At 39.8% G+C, this 25,784-nt stretch overlaps 1 protein-coding gene across 5 annotated transcripts in view; it reads left to right on the top strand.

The window, feature by feature from the left end:
• Window positions 1-25,388, top strand: part of LRIG2 (leucine rich repeats and immunoglobulin like domains 2) — a 110,268-nt gene extending 84,880 nt beyond the window's left edge. For 2 of the 5 annotated variants that reach the window (XM_036342548.1, XM_036342551.1), the window contains 16 exons: window positions 661-735; window positions 924-1,058; window positions 2,325-2,468; window positions 2,586-2,729; window positions 3,734-3,877; window positions 4,083-4,226; window positions 5,323-5,403; window positions 6,309-6,380; window positions 6,516-6,584; window positions 12,151-12,314; window positions 12,774-13,094; window positions 14,075-14,356; window positions 15,648-16,097; window positions 16,720-16,869; window positions 18,434-18,724; window positions 20,147-25,388. In XM_036342548.1, the coding sequence (XP_036198441.1) occupies window positions 661-735; window positions 924-1,058; window positions 2,325-2,468; window positions 2,586-2,729; window positions 3,734-3,877; window positions 4,083-4,226; window positions 5,323-5,403; window positions 6,309-6,380; window positions 6,516-6,584; window positions 12,151-12,314; window positions 12,774-13,094; window positions 14,075-14,356; window positions 15,648-16,097; window positions 16,720-16,869; window positions 18,434-18,724; window positions 20,147-20,373 (2,893 nt within the window). In that variant the 3' untranslated portion in view covers window positions 20,374-25,388. The remainder of the gene's footprint in view (window positions 1-660; window positions 736-923; window positions 1,059-2,324; window positions 2,469-2,585; window positions 2,730-3,733; window positions 3,878-4,082; window positions 4,227-5,322; window positions 5,404-6,308; window positions 6,381-6,515; window positions 6,585-12,150; window positions 12,315-12,773; window positions 13,095-14,074; window positions 14,357-15,647; window positions 16,098-16,719; window positions 16,870-18,433; window positions 18,725-20,146) is intronic. The other 3 variants (XM_036342549.1, XM_036342550.1, XM_036342552.1) reach the window with 3 other exon arrangements.
• The last annotated feature ends 396 nt before the right edge of the window (window positions 25,389-25,784 follow it).

Raw genomic sequence — 25,784 nt, 5'->3', positions numbered from 1 at the left:
ACTTTAAAATATATATGTATTTTTTTCATATATGTGCATGTGTTTGTATTTTTTAAATTTATAATTCCATCATAAATATATAAAATGGATATGGCTGTGTTAATTATTCTTTCTTTGTTTAAGAAGGACCCAGATCAGCTGTCATAAACATAACTATTCAAAGACTCTTGGTGGGATTAAAAATATTTAATGTGCAAAAGATTTCCTAACCTTTTAAATACTGAGATCAGTCATAGATATATACCATGAAAAAGCATTTCTTATTAAAACCTCTAATTTCTCAGTATAAGACATTTAGTCTAACTCATTCTGAGTCATACAGGCTTCCTTCAGATGTGGCACCCATCCTAAAGAATATGTATTAGGCCAGCGGTTCTCAACCTGTGGGTTGCGACCCCTTTGGGGGTTGAATGACCCTTTCACAGGGGTTGCCTAAGTCCATCGGAAAACACATATATAATTACATATTGTTTTTGTGATTAATCACTATGCTTTAATTATGTTCAATTTGTAACAATGAAATTGGGGATCACCACAACATGAGGAACTGTATTTGTGACATTAGGAAGGTTGAGAACCTCTGTATTAGGCAGTAAACCAGAACTGAAGACATAACATTTCTCTCACTAAACTTTGAAATCTTATTTTCCTTCTGACTAGGAAAATGAATTATAATGAACTAACAGAAATCCCATATTTTGGAGAACCAACCTCCAATATTACTGCATTGTCATTGTAAGTAAATAAGATTGCAGATCTTTTACTTAAATTATAAATAGTACACAGATTTTTTTGTTTGTTGGGTTTTTTTTGTGTGTGTTTTTTTTTTGTAAGTACCCTTATTGTTGATCCCAATTATTTAACATTCTTGTGGCCTTTGGTGCATCACTGGCAGTAGCTTCAATATAATCTTTGTTTTGTAGAGTCCATAATATAATCGCAGAAATAAATGCAGAGGAGTTCCAGTTTTACCCTGCTCTCGAGAGTTTAGATCTCAGTTCAAACATAATATCAGAAATCAAGACAGCTTCATTTCCTCGAATGCAGCTTAAATACCTGTAAGTGAAATAGAGTTTAAACTGGATTTACTTTTATTTTTTTTATTTTTATTGCTAAAAGTATTACAAAGGGTATTACATATGTGTCCTTTTTTTCCCCCCGCCCTTAACAATCCCCTGGCCGCCTCTACCCTCCAGTGTCTTATGTCCATTGGTTATGCTTATATGCATGCATACAAGTCCTTCAGTTGATCTCTTACCCCCATCCCTCCTGCCCCCCAACCCTCCCCGGCCTTCCCGCTGCAGTTTGACAATCTGTTTGAGGCAGCTCTGCCTCTGTATCTATTGTTCAAAAGTTTATAATGGTCTCTATTATCCATGAATGAGTGAGATCATGTGGTATTTTTCCTTCATTGACTGGCTTATTTCACTTAGCATAATGCTCTCCAGCTCCATCCATGCCATTGCAAATGGTAAGAGTTCCTTCCTTTTTAGAGCAGCATAGTATTCCATCGTGTAGATGTACCACAGTTTTCTAATACATTCATCTACTGATGGGCACTTAGGCTGTTTCCAGATCTTAGCTATGGTGAATTGTGCTGCTATGAACATATGGGTGCATATATCCTTTCTGATTGGTGTTTCTGGTTTCTTGGGATATATTCCTAGAAGTGGGATCACAGGGTCAAATGGGAGTTCCATTTTTAGTTTTTTGAGGAAATTCCACACTGTCTTCCATAGTGGCTGCACCAGTCTGCATTCCCACCAGCAGTGCACGAGTGTTCCTTTTTCTCCACATCCTCTCCAGCACTTGTCGTTTGTTGATTTTGGATTTACTTTAAAGTGCATTTCTGTTACTGTGATTATGATATGCTTATGTGAATCAAACCTACGGTCAGTTTTTTGGGGTTAGGGGGAATGTTTTTTTTTCTCTCTCTCCCCTTAAAGAAAGAGTGCATTATTTTCAGAAAATATTGGTAAGTATCCAGGATAATTTTAAATTCTGGATTGTGTTTATTAACAGTTTTGTAAAAGATAGCTAGGAGTAGTTTGTTAAACAGCAGCTTAACCTATATAATGATGATGATAATTAGCATGTGCATTAGTGTTTTACAGTTTACAAGCATACTCACACATACTGTTTAATCCAAATGAAGTCATTATTATCCTTATTTTGTAGTTGAAGAAACAAAGCAGTTAAATGACTTGTAAAGTTGTGCTCAGCTGCCTAGTGGTAGAGCTGGGGCTCAGTCATAGACTTTGGGCAGCTTTCCTCTGGTAGAATTTTTGTTCCACTAATTTTTTGTTAATCATTTTTCATTTTAGGAACTTGAGTAATAATAGGATAACCATTTTGGAGGCTGGTTGCTTTGATAATTTATCGAGTTCCTTATTAGTGGTAAAGTTAAACCGTAACAGAATTAGCATGATTCCACCCAAGATCTTCAAGCTACCTCACCTCCAATTCTTGTGAGTAACCAAATAGATTGAGATCATTTTTTTCTTTACAGTGTCTTTTCCTTTTTAATTATTATTTAGAACAAATCAGCAAACCAGTTTTGTAATTGTAAAACTGTTTTGTTAAAGGGAGCTAAAAAGAAACCGGATTAAAGTTGTGGAAGGTCTAACATTCCAAGGTCTGGATTCCTTAAAGTCTTTAAAAATGCAGCGGAATGGAATTAGCAAACTTAAGGATGGCGCTTTTTTTGGCTTGGATAACATGGAAGAATTGTAAGTACTATGAACTAGCATAGGAGATTGTTAGGAATGGGGTCTGACTGAGACTTTTTAGTGTCAAACAGCTAGGATAGCTGCGATAGTTATACTTAGGTACATTAGTTCTTTTTCTCTTCTCTGATGTGAAATAAGTATACACAAAGCTCTGTAAGTTTTATTAAATAACTGGCATTTTTGCCATCATTCTCATAAACATTTTCTCTAAGTAGTTCATGTTCCTTTACTGTTTTGGCTGATGAAATTCATTAGAATTTACCCAGAATAGGTATACTATACCTCTTGGTGTCTTGATTTTATAGATCTGATATTTTATTTTATTTTTTTTTAAAATATATTCTGCCGAAACCGGTTTGGCTCAGTGGATAGAGTGTCGGCCTGCGGACTGAAGGGTCCCAGGTTCGATTCCGGTCAAGGGCATGTACCTGGGTTGCGGGCACATCCCCAGTAGGAGATGTGCAGGAGGCAGCTGATCGATGTTTCTCTCTCATCGATGTTTCTAGCTCTCTATCTCTCTCCCTTCCTCTCTGTAAAAAATCAATAAAAATATATTAAAAACAAAATAAAAAAAAATAAAAAATATATTCTATTGATTTTTTACAGAGAGGAGGAAGGGACAGGGATAGAGAGCTAGAAACATTGATGAGAGAGAAACATCGATCAGCTGCCTCCTGCACATCTTCCACTGGGGATGTGCCCGCAACCCAGGTACATGCCCTTGAGCAGAATCGAACCTGGGACCCTTGAGTCCGCAGGCCGACGCTCTATCCACTGAGCCAAACCGGTTAGGGCTAGATCTGATACTTTAGACAGTCTTATTACCTTCTAGCACTAAATCTTAAGTAAGATCTAAATATTTATTGACTAGAACTCGTTGGCTCACTGGGGTTGAAGAAAGGTATATGTTTCTCTGAGTAAGACTTAATGAAGAGTTTTGGAATCTTCCTATTGCACTGCTTGTTATGAAACTTACTTTCTCCTTTATTTCTCTAATTCTGCAGAGAACTGGAGCATAATAACCTCACAGAAGTGAACAAGGGGTGGTTGTATGGCTTGCGAATGTTACAACAGCTCTATGTGAATCAGAATGCTGTTGAAAGGATCAGCCCTGATGCATGGGAGTTCTGCCAAAGACTGTCTGAACTGTAAGTGTTGGTTGGCATTTCAGCGGAGCCTCTGAGGCTAGAGCAGGTTGGAATAAATCATTGCCACGGCCAGTAATAAAATCTGACATCCCTCTTTGTTAGAAGCTTGCTGAAAGCTCTAAATTTATCATGTAAATAGAAGTAGCCTATGAAAGTTGAATTAAAATAGAGTGAATTCCTTACCTTTCATGTATCCTGTTTTCAGTGATTTGTCCTATAACCAGTTGACCCGCCTGGATGAATCTGCCTTTGTGGGTCTGAGCTTACTGGAGAGATTGAATTTAGGGGACAACAGAGTCACTCACATTGCTGACGGTGTATTTAGGTTTCTCTCCAATCTTCAGACACTGTAAGTACACCTGTCCTCTTTTTTTCTTTTTTGCTAATTTTTTTTAAAGTAGTAAAGCAAATAAAACAATGAATCAGTCTGCAAATTTATACATGGTAATATTTTGTGGTTCTTCTGTTCTATGCCTCAGTGGAAGACAGTCTTACTTGTCTCTATCCCCATGCCTAAATCTTACTTATCTCTAGCCAGTTCTGTCTGTACTTTAATTCTGAATTAACCAACTAAACAACAAAGCATCTCTTGTGCCCGTTACTGTGGAACAAAACACAGTTGCTAGTGTCAGGAATGCACATTTTCTTCTTCCTCTGACCTTGAGCCATGTTATTTCTTAGAAAATTAAAATGAGCTTTGTTAGCTTTCACCTCAAGTAAAGATATAGCTGAATGGGAAGAGTGATTTCCTATCTCCTTAGTGATATTATGTATGTCTTGTAAAGAGAAAAGCTTTATGCTTTAATATGAGACGACTTAAGGAAGCAAGTAATCACCTTTAACTGGTATTTCTTCCATCAGGACATGGTGTGGTGCAGTTGCATTTCCTCTGAGAGTTGAGCAGGGGATTTTAAAAGATCCATACTTTTCCTTTTAAAGAAAACAGTGATTCCCCCTAAGCACATGGGTATATCATACTTGCTTCCCAGGGGACATGTTTAATTGCCGAGGAGAGGTGAAACTATATGGACATTACTCTTTGTCAGCCATTTTAGGTTAAGGGCCCAGGGGAAGGCTTGAATCGCCCAGAAATCCCATTAGTCTGCATCAGATTTGTAGGCTATATCTCCTGTATCTTGAAATCCTCCTGCTTTTTGCAGGATCCTGACTATAACTTTTAATATGCTAACACATTTAGTGGCTATTAGCTAGTGTGAGTGATACTCTTAGCAGGTTGCTTAATTTATGAAGGCCAGCTTAATTCTTAGCTTATGAGAATCAGTTTTTATATGCTTATCAGAGATATTCTTTTTTTAAAAAAAGAGTTATCATAACTTAACTGGTAAAATAAAGATAAAAATTATCATTGCCATGCCAGAATGGTGCTCAGTGTTATAATGGTCACGTTGACTAATATAGCCTGTTTTTCCCTGACATTTTTTTAGAAACTTAAGAAACAATGAAATTTCATGGGCCATAGAAGATGCTAGTGAAGCCTTTGCTGGACTCACAAGTCTTACTAAATTGTATGTATTTAAAATATTTATGTATATCTATAAGGGTATATTGTCAGGAACCAATTGTAAATGTGATTGGATTATATCTGTTTGCTGTGGCTGGGAGGTCTGAGCCTTTTGATTTATTCACTAAAGGAAGAAGCTTTTTAAAAAATCCAATATGATTTTATTGATTTTTAGAGAGAAAAACATTGGTGTGAGAGAGAAACATCAATCAGTTGGCTCCAATACGCACCCCAACCGGGGATCAAACCTGCAACCTTTTCTATGTACGGGACGATGCTCCAACCACCTGAGCCACCTGGCAAGGGCTAAAGGAAGAAACTTGGTTGATTATTAAGTTTCTTTGTTTTGAGATTTTTTTTTTTTTTAAATTTTGTTTTTTTGTGGTGGGGCGCTTTCTAACAAAAGAGCATTCCTATGGGCACATAAAGAAAAGTTGTTTATGGAACTAGAATTTCTGTTTAAGTGGAAAAATGCACTGAGAAACAAGAGTTGAACCAGTAATCTACTTAATCATGTGAGATTGATGGTTAATTTAACAAGAGAGGATTCTCTCAAGTAAGATTTTAGCTATTCTCCCATGAGATTTTTTCAAGGCTTCACACCTGTCTGAATTTCTTTGACCTGGTGATCTTTCCCTAAGAAGGGAGAAACTGGGACTGTCATTCAGTTTCTTACATGAAAACTGCCAGTGTGTCAGTGGTCAGGAGGGTCGTTCACAGGTACCTCATTGAGTTCTCACATCTTAATAGAGACCTTCATTCTCTGCTTTGCATTGGTTAGTCATAAATGTTTGCAGCTTTCATAAAAATGCAAAGCTTATTTTCATCTTTTATAGGTAAATGTTTGATTCAATGAATTTAATTTTGTTTAGTGGAGCACTTTATTAGAAAGGTCTGTTTGTGTTTCAGAATCTTACAAGGAAATCAGATTAAGTCAATTACAAAGAAAGCATTCATTGGTCTTGAATCCCTTGAGCATCTGTAAGTATTTTGCATGTTTTCCTACTGTATAAATAATTTTTGCTATTAGCAGAGGTTTTCATGACTATTTAAAGTCTTTATAGAACTTAATTATAGAAATGGTGACTAATAATATTTTGTTTCTCTTCATTTCAGAGATTTGAACAACAATGCTATAATGTCTATCCAAGAAAATGCTTTTTCTCAGACTCGCTTGAAAGAACTGTATGTAACTGAAGTATTTTTTTTTTTATCAATTAGATCATTATCCATGCTTGTACTTAAAGTGAGATGAATGTGACCCAGATGTTTTCAAAAGCACACAATTCAGGCAGGGAAAAAAAAGTGTCAATATGCAATTATTTTAGTGGCTGGATATAATTTAAAAATAACCCAACATTGAAAAGCGCAGTGTGGCACCAGGACCTCTGTTTGCCTGTGCTTATAGTTGGCACTGATTCTTGTGCTTTATGTATACCTGACTGTTCCTTTCCTCCCTTCCCCCCTTTCTTTTTGGATTATTAGAAACATGTATCCAATCCTTACACCTTGGGGTGGGTTACACTTCGGGATTATGTCATTTTTTGGAGACGATCTAGCACTTTCAATATAATGGTCAGAAAGGATGTCTCTGATCTGTTCAAGCTACTGAAATGTTCAAAACTGCATATAGTTGTTATAGAAAAATACATATTATACGTTTTTTTCATTCATGATTTTAAAAAAAAATTGCTTTTAATGGTTTCGAGATTTCATTGGGTTGGGGTGGGGTGGAGTGGTAACTAATTCGACTGTTCGGCCAGTGGTTAGAATCAAGGGCCAATAACATTTATCTTGCCCTACCTGAAAGCTATTTAAAGGAGTGTCTGTAGACCAGAACTAGTTCATGATGGGATATGGATAGAAATGTGTTTGAAAACTTTTAAAAGAGTTTGACATTACTGTGACACTTGCTCAACTTTATAATAATGTTGATCTATAACAGATGGGAAATTTTAAGAACCAGTTCTTCACCAGGTAGTTTGAGATGCACTGGAAGTGTGCTAGTTCAAACTGCCTGCGTTCAGATTCTTGCTCCATTACTCACAACTATGTGACATCAGACAAACTGATTAGCCTAAGACTGTTTTCCTACTTAAAATGACAATAGCACCTTCCTCAGGGCTGGTGAGTTTAATATGAGATTAATTTAGTCACTCAAGGAGTTTATTGTCATCTTCTATGTAAAGCATTGTTCAAGACAAAGTCTCTGTTTCATAGTATATTACAATAAATTCTAGCAAGGAAGATAGGCAATGAATCAGTGGATATCTACACTAATAAAAGATAGATGCAAATTGACCATACTTTCATGACACCCACCAGCCAATGAGGAGTGAGTATGTAAATTAACCCAACAATGATGGCAGGTTAATTTGCATACACAGGCGCCGAGTGGCCAGGGGTGGGACGGGACAGGACGCTTGCATCATCACCATGGTGACGACACAGGTGTTCCGCGCTGCCCTGGGCCTCTGGGCAGCGTGGGAAGGCTGAAAGGAGGCTCCGGCTGGTGCAAAGGCAGTGCCGTCAGCCAGGGGAAGGAAGGCCCATTTTTGCACGAATCTTGGTGCATCCGGCCTCTAGTATTCATATAAGGTCATAAGTGGCTTTTGCCAACTATAGTGCATTATATTATCCTACAGGAGTACACATTCAGAATTTTGAATAAACAGTATCCTATCTAATAAAGAGGTAATATGCAAATTGACCATCACTTCAACACACAAGATTGCCGCTCCCATGTGGACACAAGATGGCCACCACAAGATGGCCGGCAGGGGAGGGCAGTTGTGGGCGATCAGGCTGGCAGGGGAGGACAGTTGTGGGCGATCAGGCCGGCAGGGGAGGACAGTTAGGGGTGACCAGGCCGGCAGGGGAGGGCAGTTGGGGGGGAACCAGGCCGGCAGGGGAGGGCACTTAGGGGCAGTCGGGCCAGCAGAGGAGCAGTTAGGCATCGATCAGGCTGGCAGGGGAGTGGTTAGGTGGTGATCAGGCAGGCAGGCAAGTGGTTGGGAGCCAGCAGTCCTGGATTGTGAGAGGGATGTCCGGCTGCCCGTGTAGGCCCGATCCCACTGGTATCGGGCCTACACGGGCAGCCGGACATCCCTCGAGGGGTCCCAGATGGGAGAGGGTGCAGGCTGGGCTGAGGGACACACACACACACACACACACACACACACCCACACCCCGTGCACGAATTTCATGCACTGGGCCTCTAGTCCTATATAATAAAAGCCTAATATGCAAATCAACTGAATGGGGGAAGACTAGTTGCTATGACGCACACTGACCACCAGGGGGCAGACGCTCAATACAGGAGCTGCTCCCTGGTGGTCAATGTGCTCCCACAGGGGGAGTGCCGCTCAGCCATAAGCCAGGCTCATGGCTGGCATCCACAGTGGCAGTGGCAGGAGCCTCTCCAGCTTCTGCTGCAGGCAGGCAATAAGGAGCGATGGGTCCTGGACTGTGAGAGCCCGGACTGCAAGAGGGATTTCCGACTGTCAGCTTAGGCCCAGGGGGACCAGGCCTAAGCCAGCAGGTGGACATCCCTCAAGCTGAACTATGAGAGAGGGCGCAGGCCAGGCTGAGGGACCTCCCCATCCCCAGTGCATGAATCTTGTGCACCAGGCCTCTAGTGTATTATATTATCAGGTAATAAATGTTCTGATGAAAAGCAAAGCTGGGTCAAAGGTATGTAGAGTGGCAGTGATTGCTATTTTATATGAAGTAGAGAGAAAAGGCTTTCTGAAGATTAAGAGCATTTGAGCCAGGGATGAAATGGCAAACCATTGAAATCTGGCCAGAGGGCATCCAGGCACAGGGAAGAGCAATTGAAAAGGCCCTGAGGTAGGAGCTTGCTTCTTGTGCTTGACACTGGTGTGGCTGGATGATAAGAGCAGGGGAGTAGTGGGAGGAGACGAGGTCAGGGAGTTAATAAACAAGAGCCAGGGCATGTAGGATGTAGTACCTTATAGGTCATGAGGAATTAGGACCCCTCTCCTCTTGCCCCCCGAAACATTAGTAAACTTGGGAGAGTTTTGAGATGCTCAGCACAGAGCCTGGCACATTGAAAAAATTGAATAAATAATATTAAAATAAAATGTTATGGTAATTATCATTAGTTATTTTCTGCCAGAATTTTTAAATGGCCTTTTTTTTTTTTTTTTTTTTTTTTAAATTCTTGTATATGAGCTCAGTTCAAAATGTAATTTAGGTAGTAGGTGAAAGCACATATTATAGTTCATTCTTCAGAGAGTCATTTTAGTAATATGGGAATTGATTTGAACAAATTGCTAATGCAGGAACTATAATACAGCTTTTTTTACTGAGAAGTTTTGGTTACTTTATTTAATTTTTTAAAATTGATTTTAGAGAGAGGAAGGGGTGGGAGATGGGGAAGAAGGGAAGTGGGAAGAAAGAGAGAGAAATAGATTTGTTGCCTCCTGCACATGCCCAGACCAGGGATGGAACCTGCAACCTGGGTATGTGCCCTGACCGGGAATTGAACCTGCCACCTTTTGGTGTATGGTTACTTTAAATCTAAGTCATATTTATAATACTTTTTACATCAACACTTATTTAAAACTCTACATTTTTTTTATATTGTTTATAATACTTGGTGAAAATTTGAGGGGAGAGTTGCATATAAATTGAAAATATTTTGCATTGAAATTATCATGGTAGAAAAATTAGAAAGTACCGTTAAACCAAACGGGAGAGAAAGATCCCAAATCTCTACTACTTAAAGACAAGGACTGCTAATGTTTTGGTATCTATCTATCTATCCACATACTGAGAGAATGCCGCGTACTCTCTTAGGCACTTGTGGGCAGGGTCCGTTAGCATGCAAAGGGTAGAAAGATACAGAGAAATAGAAGTGAAGGGAACTAAAGTGAATTCAGTGGTTTCTGTGGCCAGGCACTGTGCTAAATACTTTATTTAAAATTGTTTTTGAGGTAGGCACTTTCAGTCCCATTTTCCAGAGATAGAAACAGATTTTGGAGACATGCAGTATCTTGCCTAATGTAAGTAGCGGAATTAGTCCAGGCCTCATGGGTCCAGTTTATACCGAAGAAACCGTAAATCAGACATCATTCCTCTGTTCTTAACCGTCCAGTGGCTTCCCATCACACACAAGGAAAAAAACAACTCAAGTTCTCAGTTTATAAAGCACTTGCATGGACTGGCTCTCATGTCCAGCTCTCTGACCTCATTCTGTCTCTATCCCTCAGTTTCCTCTGTCTGTGACACCCTTAACCACAGGTCTTTTTGCTATTTGCTGTCACTTTCCTTGGGTCGTCGTCCAAATGTCATCTCTTCAAAGATCCTTTCCCTGACCTTTCTACCTAAACTGGTAGCTGCTGTCTCAGGGCCATTGCCCAGCTTTGTTTTTCCTGATAGCACTTACTTTCTGACATTATACTTGCATTTATTTGTTTTTTGCTTGGCTTAAATACAAAAGCTCTGTGAAGGATATATTCCCACAGCCTACAATATCTGGCATGTTGTAGACTTCAGTATTTCTCTATGATTGAATGAATGAATGAATGTAACATAAGAATTCTTAAATGCATAAGGTAACTTTTGGCCTGCTTAATTAAAATTATCCTTGATAAAACATGGCTTTTGATATATCCTTAAAGACTGAAACTTCTTTGGAATCAGATCTTTGGTACTTTACACCAAACTTTAAAAGTAAATGAGGGACCATTAAAAGAAAACACTGATTTTTTTTTTTTTATATGCAGGGTGGGGCAAAAGTAGGTTAACAGTTATAGTACAAATAATAATTAATAAATAAGAATAAATTTTGTTTCACACACTCAAAACTTTAGCTACTTTTGCCCCACACTGTATGTTTTATAGGCCTATTATAGACCACAAATGATTTTTCAGAGTTTCTTAGTTTAAGTTATAGCACACATTGCCACAGGCTGAAGTGTGTTCAGTCTTGATGAAGTAATTTGAAAAAATTATATCCTCCACAACAAAGATGTGTTTATGCTCCAACATATAAAGCTTTTTTTCCTAAACTTTTCTGGGGGAATTTTAAACCTTAAAGATTTAAAGAAAGGTAAAGGAACATTCAAATACCCTTTACCTAGGTTCACCAATTATTAACTTTTTGCTAAATTTGTTATCTATTTCTCTCTCTCACCCCCTCCTTCTCTCTCTCTCTCACATTACATCTTTGTCTGTCTATCTCTCTACACACACAGAGATAGATACATATACATACACACTGCAATTTTGCTAAACCATTTGAAAGTAAGTTGGAAACATCATGACAGTTCACTTCTAAATATCAGTCAGCATGTATTTCCTAAAAACAAGGATCTTCTCCTACATTACCACAGCACTGTTGTCACACCCAGTGAAATTAACATTGATAAAATAATATCTAATATGCAGTTCATACTCAAATTTCCCCAGTGTCAGAAAATGTTCTTGGTAGATTTATTTTTCCAGTCAAGGATCACTCGTTTTATTTTGTTGTGGTGGTTCTGTAGTCTCCTTTAGTCTAAAACAGCCCCTGTCCATTCCCCCCACCTCCCCATTAGTATCTTTCATGACACTGACAGTATTTGAGAAATTCAGGCTGACCATCTCAATTTGTTTTCTCATGGTTAGACTCAGGTTAAGCATTATTTTGGCAAGAAAAATGCATAGGTACCTAGTCAGCTTTTAATGCTTGAAGAAACTTAGAATGAAAAGTAAAAAGCACTTTTTTCCCTCTTTGTTTCTACAGGATTCTGAACACAAACAGTTTGCTCTGTGACTGCCATTTGAAGTGGCTGCTTCAATGGCTCGTTGATAATAACTTTCAACATTCCGTGAATGCAACTTGTGCACACCCCGAGTGGCTAGCAGGGCAGAGCATCCTGAATGTGGATCTGAAGGATTTTGTCTGTGGTTCGTATTTTTGTCTTTTAAATTTTCTATATTACACACTTATATCTTAACAATAGAATTTTTTATAAAGATGGTTATAGGATTAAGAACTTGTCTTGAAATTTTAATATATGTTTTTCTTTTATTCCCATTAACTGCTAATGCTTAGGAAGTACATTCTAGGCATAAGTGTCAGTAAGGGATAGTGGGAAGAGTGCTAAACCCTGAAGTTTGAAAACCTGGGTTCTGGTCCAGGCTCTGATACTGACTTACATGTCTCTGAGCAAGTCATTTGACCCTTTGGGCCTCATTCTTCCATCTTTAAACGAGGCATTGGATTCTAGCTCTATAGCCTCTTTCAATCTTAATATGCCATCTTGTAAACAGAACACACAATTTTACATTATTTGTTTTAAAATTGAATTTGTAGAAGCAAAAATAAACAACTGACTTGTCTCCTGCCCTATTATTTTCCCTTAGATGATTTTCTCAAGCCACAGATAAGAAGACATCCTGAAACCACAGTTGCTCTCAGAGGTGTGAACGTGACTCTGACGTGCTCTGCAGTGAGCAGCAGTGATTCACCCATGTCTACTGTGTGGCGCAAAGACAGTGAAATCCTGTATGATGCTGACATTGAGAATTTTGTTCGTTTTCAACAGCAAGCTGGAGAAGCTCTGGAATATACTAGTGTCTTACATCTTTTCAATGTGAATTTCACAGATGAAGGAAAATATCAGTGCATCGTTACTAATCACTTTGGTTCTAATTATTCTTATAAAGCCAAACTGACTGTGAATGGTAAGGAATTATGTACCCTAATAGTTTTCTGTAGTTGGGAGGATTTTCCACATCCATTTTGAACCATTTGACTCAAGAAAATTAGGCGAAACCTGACATTTGAGGAGGATCTTACTGTTTCTGTCTTTAGGATTGTGATCATGTATAGACTGGATTGTCAGTTTGTCCATTTCCTATCCCTAATTGGTCATTGGTTGAAGGGTAAATGTGAATTCCATGTCCCCAGGAGAGAAGCTGCTTTCACTGTTATTTATGCTTTTGAAAAAATTCCTTTGAAATTCCCCATTTTCTTTCCAGACCATAATTCTTTTTTGAGAACTATGAAATTTATTCCTGGCATTGTTCACAGGGCCTTTCAATAGTGGAGTATTTAGCACATTTCTAGGTCCAATGATCATCATCATTGTCTTAATATAGTCACACACAACCATTGTTGAAATTAATGCTGTCTTCACTGTGGCTATAAAAAACTTCTCCAAAATAGCTTGATCTATTTATTGCCCATTAGATTGAATAACTACAACATTTTAGACTGTGCACTCAAAAGATATACTTACGTTTTGCTTGTGTGTTGTTTTATGAGATTTTTGAAGGCTTAATTTTTTTTTTTATCGTACAGTTCCTTTGACAGCACTATAGAGGTTAGTGTGAGAAGCACCGTTTAGTCTCTTAAGTAAGGAAGTCAGTAAATACCAGGTTCTAAAATACGGGGTTCAGAAAGGTTTGTGGCCATCTGCTTTCCCTGTCCCCAGGGGACAGGGAGGTGTGTCATGTACTCCAGAAGGGTGAGATCACTGTGCTGCAGATACTCAGGTTGAGAGAAAAGATGGCCTTGGAAGTTGCTTTCACTGTCAGTCTAGAGAGCATGTCTTCCTTAAGAAATGCAGCATGATGACAGTTGTCATTTGGCCTAACAGGTTCTCCCTGTTGGTGTGTGTTTTCCCTCACCCACTTTTTCTTGGTGATCTTTCTTGGAACAGAGATGCCTTCATTTCTGAAAACCCCAATGGATCTAACTATTCGCACCGGTGCCATGGCCAGATTAGAATGTGCTGCAGAAGGGCACCCTGCACCTCAGATTTCCTGGCAGAAAGATGGCGGGACTGACTTTCCTGCAGCCCGAGAAAGACGAATGCATGTCATGCCCGAGGACGATGTCTTCTTCATCGCAAACGTGAAGATAGAAGACATGGGGATCTACAGCTGCATGGCACAAAACATAGCAGGAGGCCTCTCAGCAAATGCCTCACTCACAGTGTTAGGTATGTTTATTGTCATGGGTCCCAGCTTTTGTAGGAGCCTTTTTATTAGGGACCTAATTTCGGTCTTAATGACAAGAAAAGTCTGATATTTCAGCTGTGATCCTTTCATCTCATCACCTTGTTTTGTCAGTTTATGCAGGGTTATGTCAGCCTAGGGCCGTGGTCAGCAAACCGTGGCTCGCGAGCCACATGCGGCTCTTTGGCCCCTTCGGTGTGGCCACGAAGTTTAATCGCACTGTACGTGCGCCCCCGCACGTGGTATTTTGTGGAGGAGCCACACTCAAGGGGCCGCAGTTTGCCGACCACTGGCCTAGGGCATTAGTGGATCAGGTAGCTGAAATCTGGGGGAATGCTGAGGGCGGATTTAGAGAGGTTTACCACATGAAATGAAAATTCAAGGCCCTAAGTGTATCCTATTATATCTCCCTCTGTACGGTGCCTGCTTCATACACATGAGTTTCAGTTATTTTATAGGGAACTTGAGACAGTGCAACTGTTTTCCCTCCATGTCATTTAAAATTTTTTTAAATACAGACAGAATGACCTGTCCTCTAGTTAGATTTCCCGTTTTCCATCCAGTGTGCTCCTTTTAATTTTATGCTCTGTAAAATGTCTTTCCCCTAAAGATTTCTCCTGACAGGCCTGTTTCTTCTTATGACAATGCTTTTCTTCATGGACTTTACTCCCCGGGAAATTCTATTTTTAGTTCTCTATTCCCTTAGATGTTAAGGTTTTTAAAAGTTTGTTGGTTTGTGTTATTTATTTGTATAATAAAAAAATAAGTTTATTGTGTTTAAAAACATTAGCTACATAGAAAATTAGAATAAAGGAGGGAAAGTCACTCAAACAGTTGTTAAAAATTTTGTCATATTCTGGACTTTTTTTTAAACTCATTTTTATGTAGTTATATATACCTGCTTTTTTCCACTTAATATTTATCACAGGGTTAATACTATTGGTCTTCATAGAATATCATGTGGCTGTGTACTGTAATTAATCATTTTCCTGCTAGGATTTTAGATTTTTCCCTTTATTTTTAAAATTACAACTAATTTTATAATAAATATCTTTGTGTAGAAATTTTTGAATTCCTTAGCTTAGGATAGCTTGCCCAAGGTGGAATTACTGAGATAAGATGTAGATTTTTTTGAGACTTTTGCTTTTCTGAAATACTAACTTGTAATCCTTCCATGAGTATAAGAAATTGCCTATTTCATTTTCACCTCATTAATCCAATAGGATTTAAGGAATAAAATTGCTTAATATGATTTTTATATAATCTCTCTGTTAGAGACGCCCTCATTTATTAGACCCCTGGAGGACAAGACAGTAACCCGAGGTGAAACTGCAGTGTTACAGTGCATAGCTGGAGGGAGCCCTGCCCCTCGCCTCAACTGGACCAAAGATGATGGACCACTGCTGGTGACAGAACGGCACTTCTTTGCTGCAGCCAACCAGCTTCTCATCATTGTAGATGCTGGGCTAGAAGATGCCGGGAAATACACCTGCATTATGTCTAACACTCTTGGAACAGAACGTGGTCACATTTACCTAAATGTCATCTCATCCCCCAATTGTGACTCTTCCCAGAGTAGCATTGGGCATGAAGACGATGGCTGGACCACAGTTGGCATTGTCATCATCGTTGTGGTCTGCTGTGTTGTGGGCACCTCTTTGATCTGGGTCATTGTTATTTACCACATGAGAAGGAAAAATGAAGACTATAGTATTACGAACACAGGTGAGTGGCACCAGTTGACACCTTTGGCTTGTGCTTGAATCAGGAATGTAGTATAGAATTTACTGTAAAATATAAAAATTGGGGAACTTTGTTAATTTATACTTGTATGTGGTAGAAGGAAGAGTTTTTCTGTTAAAATATCCAGTTTCCTTGATATAACAGAACCTCTCTAATAAATAGTTTTAAGAATTTGTGGACACTCCCTTACAAGTTTACTCTTCGTTTTCTAATGCCTACAGCTCATTTCCATTGTAGTTTCTCTGTGGGGAAGAGGAGCCCTTATGGCTGATCAGTCTTTCATACTCCTCACTCTGAAATTCTGTGAGAGGAGTTGCAGCCATAGACTGTGAAAGTACCCACAGATAAGATTTCCGACTTTAGGTTTTGTTCCTCTTGGTAATACTATTACAATGAAGCTTTGAGAATAAGTCTAGTGAGATAATTTTAGGGGAAATTCTAGTGAGAAATGATTTTAGGGGAAATTTTAAGTTCCTAGGTATACATAAAACATTTTCCTGGCCAATAGAATCCAAGTGGAACACATTTATACAGTGGTTTTCTGAGCATTGGCTTAAATTGCCTAACTTTATTTGTGAGTTACATACAGATTTCTCTTTTGCAGAGGAGCTTAACCTGCCTGCAGACATTCCCAGCTACTTGTCTTCCCAAGGAACTCTGTCTGAGCCACAGGAAGGCTACAGCAACTCTGAGGCAGGCAGTCATCAGCAGCTCATGCCTCCTGCCAATGGATATTTACACAAAGGCACTGATGGTAATGACTCTTCATTATGCTTACATTGCAGCCCTACCTGCTTGAGTTTATTTTTTAGTGTCTAGTTTTGCCCTTTAACCTGAAGCAGTATTTTAAAAGAGATACTCAAAACATTTGGCCCCATGCAAAATAGGATAAAAATTGACTACAGTCTTAAACAGAGAAGAAAGTCACCTGACAGGTAGGAGAAACGCATCCTAATGGGATTGAGAGTACTACCTCGCACAGTCTCCCACACCAGTGTTACTATGGGAAGGAGAAGCTCTGGAAGTGTTTTTTCGGTGTCTTTTATCTGATTTCAGGCATGAACATCCTTCAGACCATGTTCAGGGGAGGTTTGTTTCTCCTGCTGACAGGTATATAGTCACTAAAGTTTAAACGGTGATGTTTTTCAGCATATATCAGAGAGATGAAATGTTCCCTAATCAAACCCACCTTCTCAACATCGCTATTCTTCCCATTCCGTCCTTCCCACAGGAAGGTGAATGAAGGGATAGAATCGGGTTTGATTCCTAGTCCCTCTTTCCAGCTCTGTGGCCATGAACAAGTTAACATCTGAGCTTTAATTTCCTCGTAGCTAAAATAAACTATTTTATAAAGCACTTTCCTCAAGTTTTAGCAGATTCTTTCAGCAAATCTGTGTAGTACTTCAAGTCCTATACAAATGAAAGGTCTATTTCATTTCTAGAGATTTTTTATGCTGGGTGTTGACAGAACTTCTCTATGTAATTGACAAGTTGGATTTTTTGGTTCTCCATGAAAAAGGGGGTATTTTTAGCTTTAAAAAAAAATATGTAAAGCCTTCACTCTGAAATTTGTGGGAAATAACACTGCTTTCTGGGTTAAACAAAATTACATTTCGATTTCTTCCAGTTCTAAAATTTTGTTGCTTGATCGTGAATTAAGTACCTCGCGCTTTATTCCTCACTCTCTTTCATCATTCAGTTTTCAAAGCACATAACAGCCCAGGGAGCTCACTGTTACTTTTACTTCTGCCAAACGCATATTTGTTGGGCAGGACTCTTGGCTTTCTCAGGGGTACTTTCCGCAGCTAGTGTTGCTTAACCTCTTGACTCATGAAAGTAATATGGGCTTTTGTGAAGTGAAGCGATCATAACTCCTTGTTCTCTGCTTCAGTTTGCTTAAGCCAAACATGTCTTGTAGCACAGTGCCAGCCTTGTTTTGGCGCCCTTGATTTGAGCATGACCTTATCCAGGTTGGACAAAGATGGCTTAGTCAAGAGCACGAGCTGGAGCCAGAGTGCCGAGTTCAGATTTCAGCTCCTCACTCTGGCCGTGTGCTTGGGCCAGTTACTTAACTTCCCTGTGTTGTAGTTACTCCATCTGGAAGATGGGGAAATAATAGTACCCACTGTACAGGGATGTTGTGAGGATTACACAGTTAATTGACAGAAGACCTTCGAACTTCACCTGGTCTATAAAAAGTAAATGTGGAATAATTGCCAGCTCTGATGATAATGACGGCAACTGTTGGAGAAAACTGATGATGGTAAAGCTGGTTCCTTAACTGAAGGCTGTTCGGCTTCTATCCCTTGTTGACCTAGGTGGCTCTGGAACCCGGGTTATCTGCTCAGATTGTTATGACAATGCCAATATCTACTCCAGGACGCGAGAATACTGTCCGTACACCTACATTGCTGAGGAGGATGTTCTAGATCAGACACTGTCCAGCCTCATGGTCCAGATGCCCAAAGAGACTTATCTGGCACATCCTTCCCAAGATGCCACAACACTGGAGAGCCTGGTCTTACCAGCAGATAGAGAGACGTCTGCCTTTCCCACCAACCACGAGAGGGTGAATGAGAAGACACTTGCCTCCACACAGATGAGCAGTGGTAAAGGGCACTGTTTTTTTGTTCATTTTGTTTTCACTTTCACCTACTTGATTTTTTTCTGTCATGTAGTTAGCACTCTTATTTGACAGGAAGCAGCAGTCCAGTTGGTGTAATAGAGTCATTAGCTGCTATTACATGGTATGAACTAGAGCAAGAGATTTTTAGAGACTAGAGTTACAGAGAAGTCTGCATCTTTTGGATGAAAACAGCTTTTGTGGAAATAGCAAGACCACACCTCTAAAAATTCAGAAGCCATATAGCAACAGCTTTTAAAAAGTTTCATGTAGGTGTTACTTTTCTCCTTTCATCTTACTTAAATGATGGAGATCTGAAGTGCTAAGGATATAATTTGATGAAGGTTTTTACTGAGGAAACTTTAAATGCTTTATTTGGTTGCTGCACTATCAGGTAATTATTGAATGGCAGCATCACTTGGCAGGTGTTTGCTTTTGTCTGTGAGGTATGATGATCAGGGCCATCAGTGGGAAAGCAGTGAACCAGTGAACCAGAGTCTAGTTTAACTGGACCCCAGCTTATTTGTATGCATATAAAGCTTGAGAAACCCTGCTGGCATTTACTCTTCACATGGGTTTTTTAAAAATTTTACTTCTGAGCATTTGTTTCCAGAATATTTGAAAAAGCTTTTTCCAAAATGCATCCCCATGAAGTTAACATAACTTTCAGTAAATGATCTTTGGGGAGAGCTTACCTTGCAATAAATAAGGAGAATGAGAAATGCACACTTTTGAACTCAGAGTATGGACAATCTGATTTAAAATCACTGCTTTTGGTTATCTTATTGTTGGAATTATTAGAATGCTAGAAACCAGAGGGAAATCGTTTATTTTTAAGATAGTTTTTGAAAACATAGGCATTTAATTGTTATTTAAAAACATACAGGGTGGGGCAAAAGTAGGCTTACAGTTGTTCCTAATGAAAGTAATACAATAATTAATAAATAATAAAACGAATAAATTCTGGGTTTCATGTACTCACAACTGTAAGCCTACTTTTGCCCCACCCGGTATGACTTCTCTGAATTTTTATTACGCATTCCATTACAGTGTGAATACTATTAGTCCCTTAGTCTGTTTCCATGTGTCTAAAGAGTTTTGTTCTCAAATTTTGTAGCAGCAGAATCATTAACAAGAGGCAAAAGTAGGAGACATACCGCATGGATTCAGCAAATAATTGGTTAAGTTTGAATAGAAGGGTTTGCATGACCATAGTTCCAGTTTTCGTCTTGTTTCTTTTTTTAGTGTTGCTAAGAAGATGGCAAGTATATATTTGATCTCAGCATCCTTATACAGGAATATTGGGCATCTTTATTTCTTTGAGGATTTGGGTAAAAGAAAATTAAGCTGTAGGAAATTAATTTTGAACTTGTATTTGCCACTGACGATTCTTGTCTTTGATTCTCAGAAACATTGCAGCGGCCTCTGTGGAACATGAGCGGAGAACTAGGCCTGCCTCCTGCTCCCTTTTCCCAGCAGCCCGTCCCTGCGTCACCACAGCCCCATCAGCACGAGGGCCTGGCGGAGAGTGGTGCCGCTTGCTCCGCTTCCCCCACGCCCTGTCACAGGTTGCACGACCTCGCTTTTGATTTTAGTAGGACTCGGAACATTCAAGAGGGAAGCGAGGGCACATGAAATATTCTAGGGTGCAATCTGGGCAAAGACCCAAATTCATTAATTTTGTATTTACTACCTCAGAGTTCAGAAGAAACCCCAAAGTCAGCATTTGCTTCACTCTTTGTCTACAATTACATTTGACCACACCAAGGTGGGCTAGGCATTTGTTTGGGCTTACACCTGACAAAGAAAAGATAATGGCTGACAGACCTGGGTACATGGACTAGACAGTGTGCCGCAGGGGCAGAGGACGACGGTACAGGACAGATGTGCTTCCTGAGGGTCCGGGGCAATATGCCCGGTGCATTGCATATTGGGAAGAGTCTCATTGCTGCTTACCATGCTGATTGTCTCAACCCGCAGAATGATTCTGAGAAAACAGAATCTATTTTGCCTTCCAAAGAACAAAAATAACTTTGGGCCTTGCTTGGACATGTTCGGGGATTTGTCAGTGGTTTTAGCAGGTTTTAGCGAGCCGGTCGTTGAGGCTTTGATATTCAAAGTCTTTGGCAAGTATCCCAGGCTTGACCAGCTGTTACCAGGTCAAGGAGTTTTGTATTCATGTGAATCATTTTTTTCCTTGGGGGGCGGGGGAGAAGGGGATCCCTATCACCCTGGAATCTCATTGTAAATATATGTGCATTTATAAATAATTTTTTGTATTCATTGACCGTAAGTGTTGGCTGCAATGTAAATATTTTTGATATGCCAAAATTATATATGACATCTAGTTATAATGTTGACAGCAGCTTCTCAGACCACAGACAGATTTTGTATATCTTGGTTTAGTGATTTTAAAGGCTGTTTAAAGTTTTAAAAATGTATTTGTTAAGAAGTCTATGTATAGAGGTAGGGTACCTAGTGATTGGGTGCACACAAACAGTCTTGGTGTAATTAACCACTTCGTACCTAAAGGTTCATACATCTACTCATTTGCCACCTGTTTACAAGTGCCAGACACTATTACCTTTCTAGGGTAGAAAGGCTCTTTGAAAACACTAGCAGTCCTGTCATCGCCATATGTACGTAAATAAAGGAAAACTCGTTTGGGGAATATCTTCTTTCAACAAAGGATTTAGTTGACGAGGAAACCAAAGATTGTTTCTTTTCTGTTTGTTTTTTTATAATGTCTCTTCTACCAATCCACATTGCATCTTAAGAAGGGAAAAGGGCTTTTGGAAGTAGAAGGACATGCAGAAATGTTTACACTATAAAGCTTTGGAGTGGTCCTTGTTTAAGTACAAGGATTATTTAAGCCAAAAAGTTTTCCTGAATTTCTGGTAGTGTTACGTAAACAAAGGACTTGACACTAATGGAATGGAATGGACTGGAGTTCTTTGTGCTTTCAGATTTCCTTACATAGGCAGGCAGGCGGTCAGACTCTGTCCTCTACATCTTGTAAGTGCTAGCTAGCTATGTACTACACAACCTGTCACTTCAGTGAAAATAAGTCATTGTGCATTTCAGGGGTTCTAAACGCTCATAATTTCTTAGCTTTTTGCTAGAATTTAATGCTTGTTTTCAATCCTAAATCTCCCATAGGCAGCATCACCTCTTGAGCTGTTTCGTACCATCATGCCTTTCTCTTTTCCCTTTTTAAACTATCAGCCTTTCTTCATTTTCACTTTGAACTTCTTAAATATCTTCCCCCCACCACCCTTCAATTTGTGCTTACTAGGTTGTAGTATAATTTGTACTGACTTAGAATCAAGAGACCTGATTGTATTCCCTGCCCTGTACTTACTAGTTGTGTAATCAGGGCCCAGTCCCTTTACATCTCAGCCTGTTTATGAAATGAGGGCGCTTTATGGATGCTCTGAAGCCCTTTCCAGCTGTAACATTCTATGAACCTGTGATCCCTCCAGGAACCAAGGAGGGTTATGCTACTCTAATAAAAAGCTGCTTTCATGAGATGTTTGTTAAGTAGAACAAGAGCGATGCTGCTTACTCTGACTTGAGCCAGACTTACTTCCTCTATAGCAGGAGAAATGGTATAAGCTACACTCCTGGGAAGAAATATTCTGCTTCTAAACAGTGTCAGTAAACAAGGACACTGGACTGCATTGACAAGCACCAGTGCGCTCTAGCACAGCAGGTCTGAGCGCCGGTGTTGGAATACTCCACAGACTCTGAATCAGTTGGAGGGTGTGCCACCGCTAATTTGTCACTAGTTTGTGACCTTTCTGCTGTGTTCAAGGTTATCCCAATAATGACAGTACTCTTTCTCATATTCTGATAGACTTTCTTGAGTGAAAAAGGTGGAGATAGAGCTAGACTGCAAGTGAACATTGGCTGTCACGTGTGAGAGGACAAAACAGGCTGGGCCAGTGCCCTAGGAAACATGGCTGCATGGTGCTGCCGTGGTGTTGGCAGTGGCCATTCTCTGCAGTATCAGTCTGTCTCCTGATGGCCAGGGATTCCGTTTTGTCAACTCTCAGCTATCCCTAGCTTGTCTACTGGTACATAACTAAAAAACTTACCTAAATACTAGTCAGGAATTTGTTTAAATGTGAATAGCCTACCCCTGGTCTTTAAAGAAGATAATGAATTTAATAAATTCTAATCTTAGGAGGAATACCTGAAACTTTTCATCATTGCATCTGTTCCTTTTTTTTTTTTTTTTTTTAAATATATTTTATTGATTTTTTACAGAGAGGAAGGGAGAGAGATAGTTAGAAACATCGATGAGAGAGAAACATCGATCAGCTGCCTCCTGCACATCTCCCACCGGGGATGTGCCCGCAACCCAGGTACATGCCCTTGACCGGAATCGAACCTGGGACCTTTCAGTCCGCAAGCCGACGCTCTATCCACTGAGCCAAACCGGTTTCGGCAACTTTTCATCATTGCATCTGTTCTTGACCAAGCAGCGTTTAACTCTACTATAACCCGGATTAGTGGCTCAGCAGTGTTTCTTTCCAGCATCGTAATGTCTGCCTGTTGCCAGTTTAATACAGGATGTGGCTGACCCAGGCAAATGAAAATGCTGGGACCCAATTACCACTTCCTCTCAGGAGCGATGCATAAATCCTCTCATGTGTTGGTACCCCTCAGACCGATTCTTCAGGCCTGCCTGGAAGAACTAGCCTTGTCCTTGAACTCCAGCCTCACTGGCACAGGCTCCACACCTAAGCCATTGGCTTTCCGTCCTTCGCAGCTTCTAAAGTGCTTTCCCCAGAAGGCACAGTACTCCGAGGACCCAGCCACGTGCACTTCCCTCCAGGTGCCATCTCAGAATGCTTAGGATGCATGTTTCTCTGTAAGGTAACTTTCATGTTTAAAAACAGTTGCCTTCACATTACCCATTTGGAGGTTGTAAAAGAAACAAATGTTAAGCAGCTTAGACTGAGCCATTTTCCTAAGAAAAGGGAGATATGATAAAAGTCTTTAATTACTTTAAATGGTTGTCTTATGAGATTCACTGTTTTGATTCCAGAGGACCTGGGTCATATCAGTGGGGCAGCAGCTACAGGAGATGCAGAATACCCTGGCCAGTAATCTATAATAATAAAAGCATAATATGCTAATTAGACCCGACAGCCGAAGGACCTTCTGGATGAAGCCCGGGCTGCGAGGGCCAAGCTCCTTGCACGAATTTTGTGCATCAGGCCTCTAGTTCTATATAAGCTCACTTGCTAACCTAACTGTTAGATTTACCTGACAATTGGAATAATCAGCCTTTGGGGGAAAAGTACACACGGAAGCTGAATAATCATTTGCTAATAACTTTGAGGAAATTTCTGCCTTGAGATGGAATATGGGCAAGATGACTTTCATTTTATCATTGGAAATCTCCAGAAAAACCGTGCCCTTCAGAATCCTTTATATAAAGTATAGAGCACTTAAGAATTTTTTTAAACTAAAGTATTTTGTGTTTTGGCCTATTCTGTGTTAATGGCTGAAAACATGAAAGTGGGCTTATTCTGAGGAAATCTGTAACTAGTAATTAACACAGACAGCACTACCATAATAAAAAGTTTAAAGCCTGTCATGTATTATATCCCTCCCTTTTACTCTTTATTTAATTTTGATCCCTATTCTTATCAGTGGGCTCCATATAGAATGGGGTTGGAATTGTAGTGTTTAATTTTATACCGAGTATTTCACTCAAGTGTGTGGTGGCCTGTTCTAATCACTTGACTATCCACAGAAATGCCAAGAGGGTAATGGAGCTACAGAGGTAAATTTGCTGTCATTTTATGCTACATCTTCCATTTCATATTTTACTTCTTGATGCAGATGACAGGCAATTGTGAAACAGTCGAGCTAAGGTTTTTTGGCAATCTGCAAGGAATGTTTCATTTTTCTATTACATGGTCTCTTTCCAATTCAGTTTGGCAGATGTTTCCCCCTCCTGCTCTTCTAACCTTTTTTGGGGGAGTACAAGCTACACCAATATCAGTCAGCTTTCATTTTCTTTCTGTTTTGGACACTGCCTTGTTTGTTGCAAAAATAACAAGTTCTGAATTGAGAGATCTATTATAAGCTGCTCTTATCAAAACAACACCTGAAAGCCCATGAGTCATCTGAAGGTTTTATGGGTACTAAAGGGTGTGTGTGTGTGTGTGTGTGTGTGTGTGTTTTAAGAGTAATATTTGGACCTGTTCCCTCAAGTTTGTATTGTTTATCAGTCCTAATAATCTTCACCAACGGGTGGGGTGAAGGTGAAAAACAGGTGTAAGGAATATAATTATCAGCTGTAACTGTCTTGAAAGAGAAATTGGTCATCATGTGGTCAACTGCTCTTAGAATTTTCCTTAGCTACTGGAAGTGGCCTCTTGATCCGTAGACTATTTCTATGTTCCCACTCTGCTCCCCCTGTGTTTCCCCCACCCCCATCAGAGGATGTCAGTCTGAGCAGCCCTGGTACTAGATGTCCCTGAGGAGAGTTGTAAGCCAAGTTGTTCAGTGTGGCCCTTTCCTCATATCTATTTATATTTTCTCACACGAGAATGTATATTTTATAAAGCATGTGTTTGTCTACTTGTTTGTCTACTGTGATATGTCTTCAATAAAGCTAAACTACATTATGATTTTCTGGTCTTTTCTTGCCTCAAGTACAGGACGAAATGGTGCATTACGCTTTATGATTCCCAAGCACAGCTTCTTGCCCCTTACTTTGTCACGTAGTCTTTGTTACGGCCTGACTTGTGTGCCCCCAGTAAGAAGGGAGAGTGTAGAGCCCAGACCTGCATTTGCACAGAGGACAGTGAGTAGACAGCCATCTGCAGGCCAGCAAGAGAGGCCTCGGAAAAACATGCCGACATTACCGTGGACTTCTACCATCCGGAAATGTGAAAAAGTAACCCTGTTGTCTACACCCCCATCTGTGGGGTTTTGTTATGGCAGCCTGAGCAAGCTAATACAACCTTCTGATAACCGAGCCAGGTTGGCAGTTTTCTTATACCCCAGGCTGTGGGATTTGCCTA

Source organism: Myotis myotis, unplaced genomic scaffold (genome assembly GCF_014108235.1).
Source record: "Myotis myotis isolate mMyoMyo1 unplaced genomic scaffold, mMyoMyo1.p scaffold_m19_p_18, whole genome shotgun sequence".
Classification (NCBI taxonomy): domain Eukaryota; kingdom Metazoa; phylum Chordata; class Mammalia; order Chiroptera; family Vespertilionidae; genus Myotis; species Myotis myotis.
The sequence above is the reverse complement of the archived record's forward strand: the minus strand, read 5'-3'. Positions and strand labels throughout refer to the sequence as shown.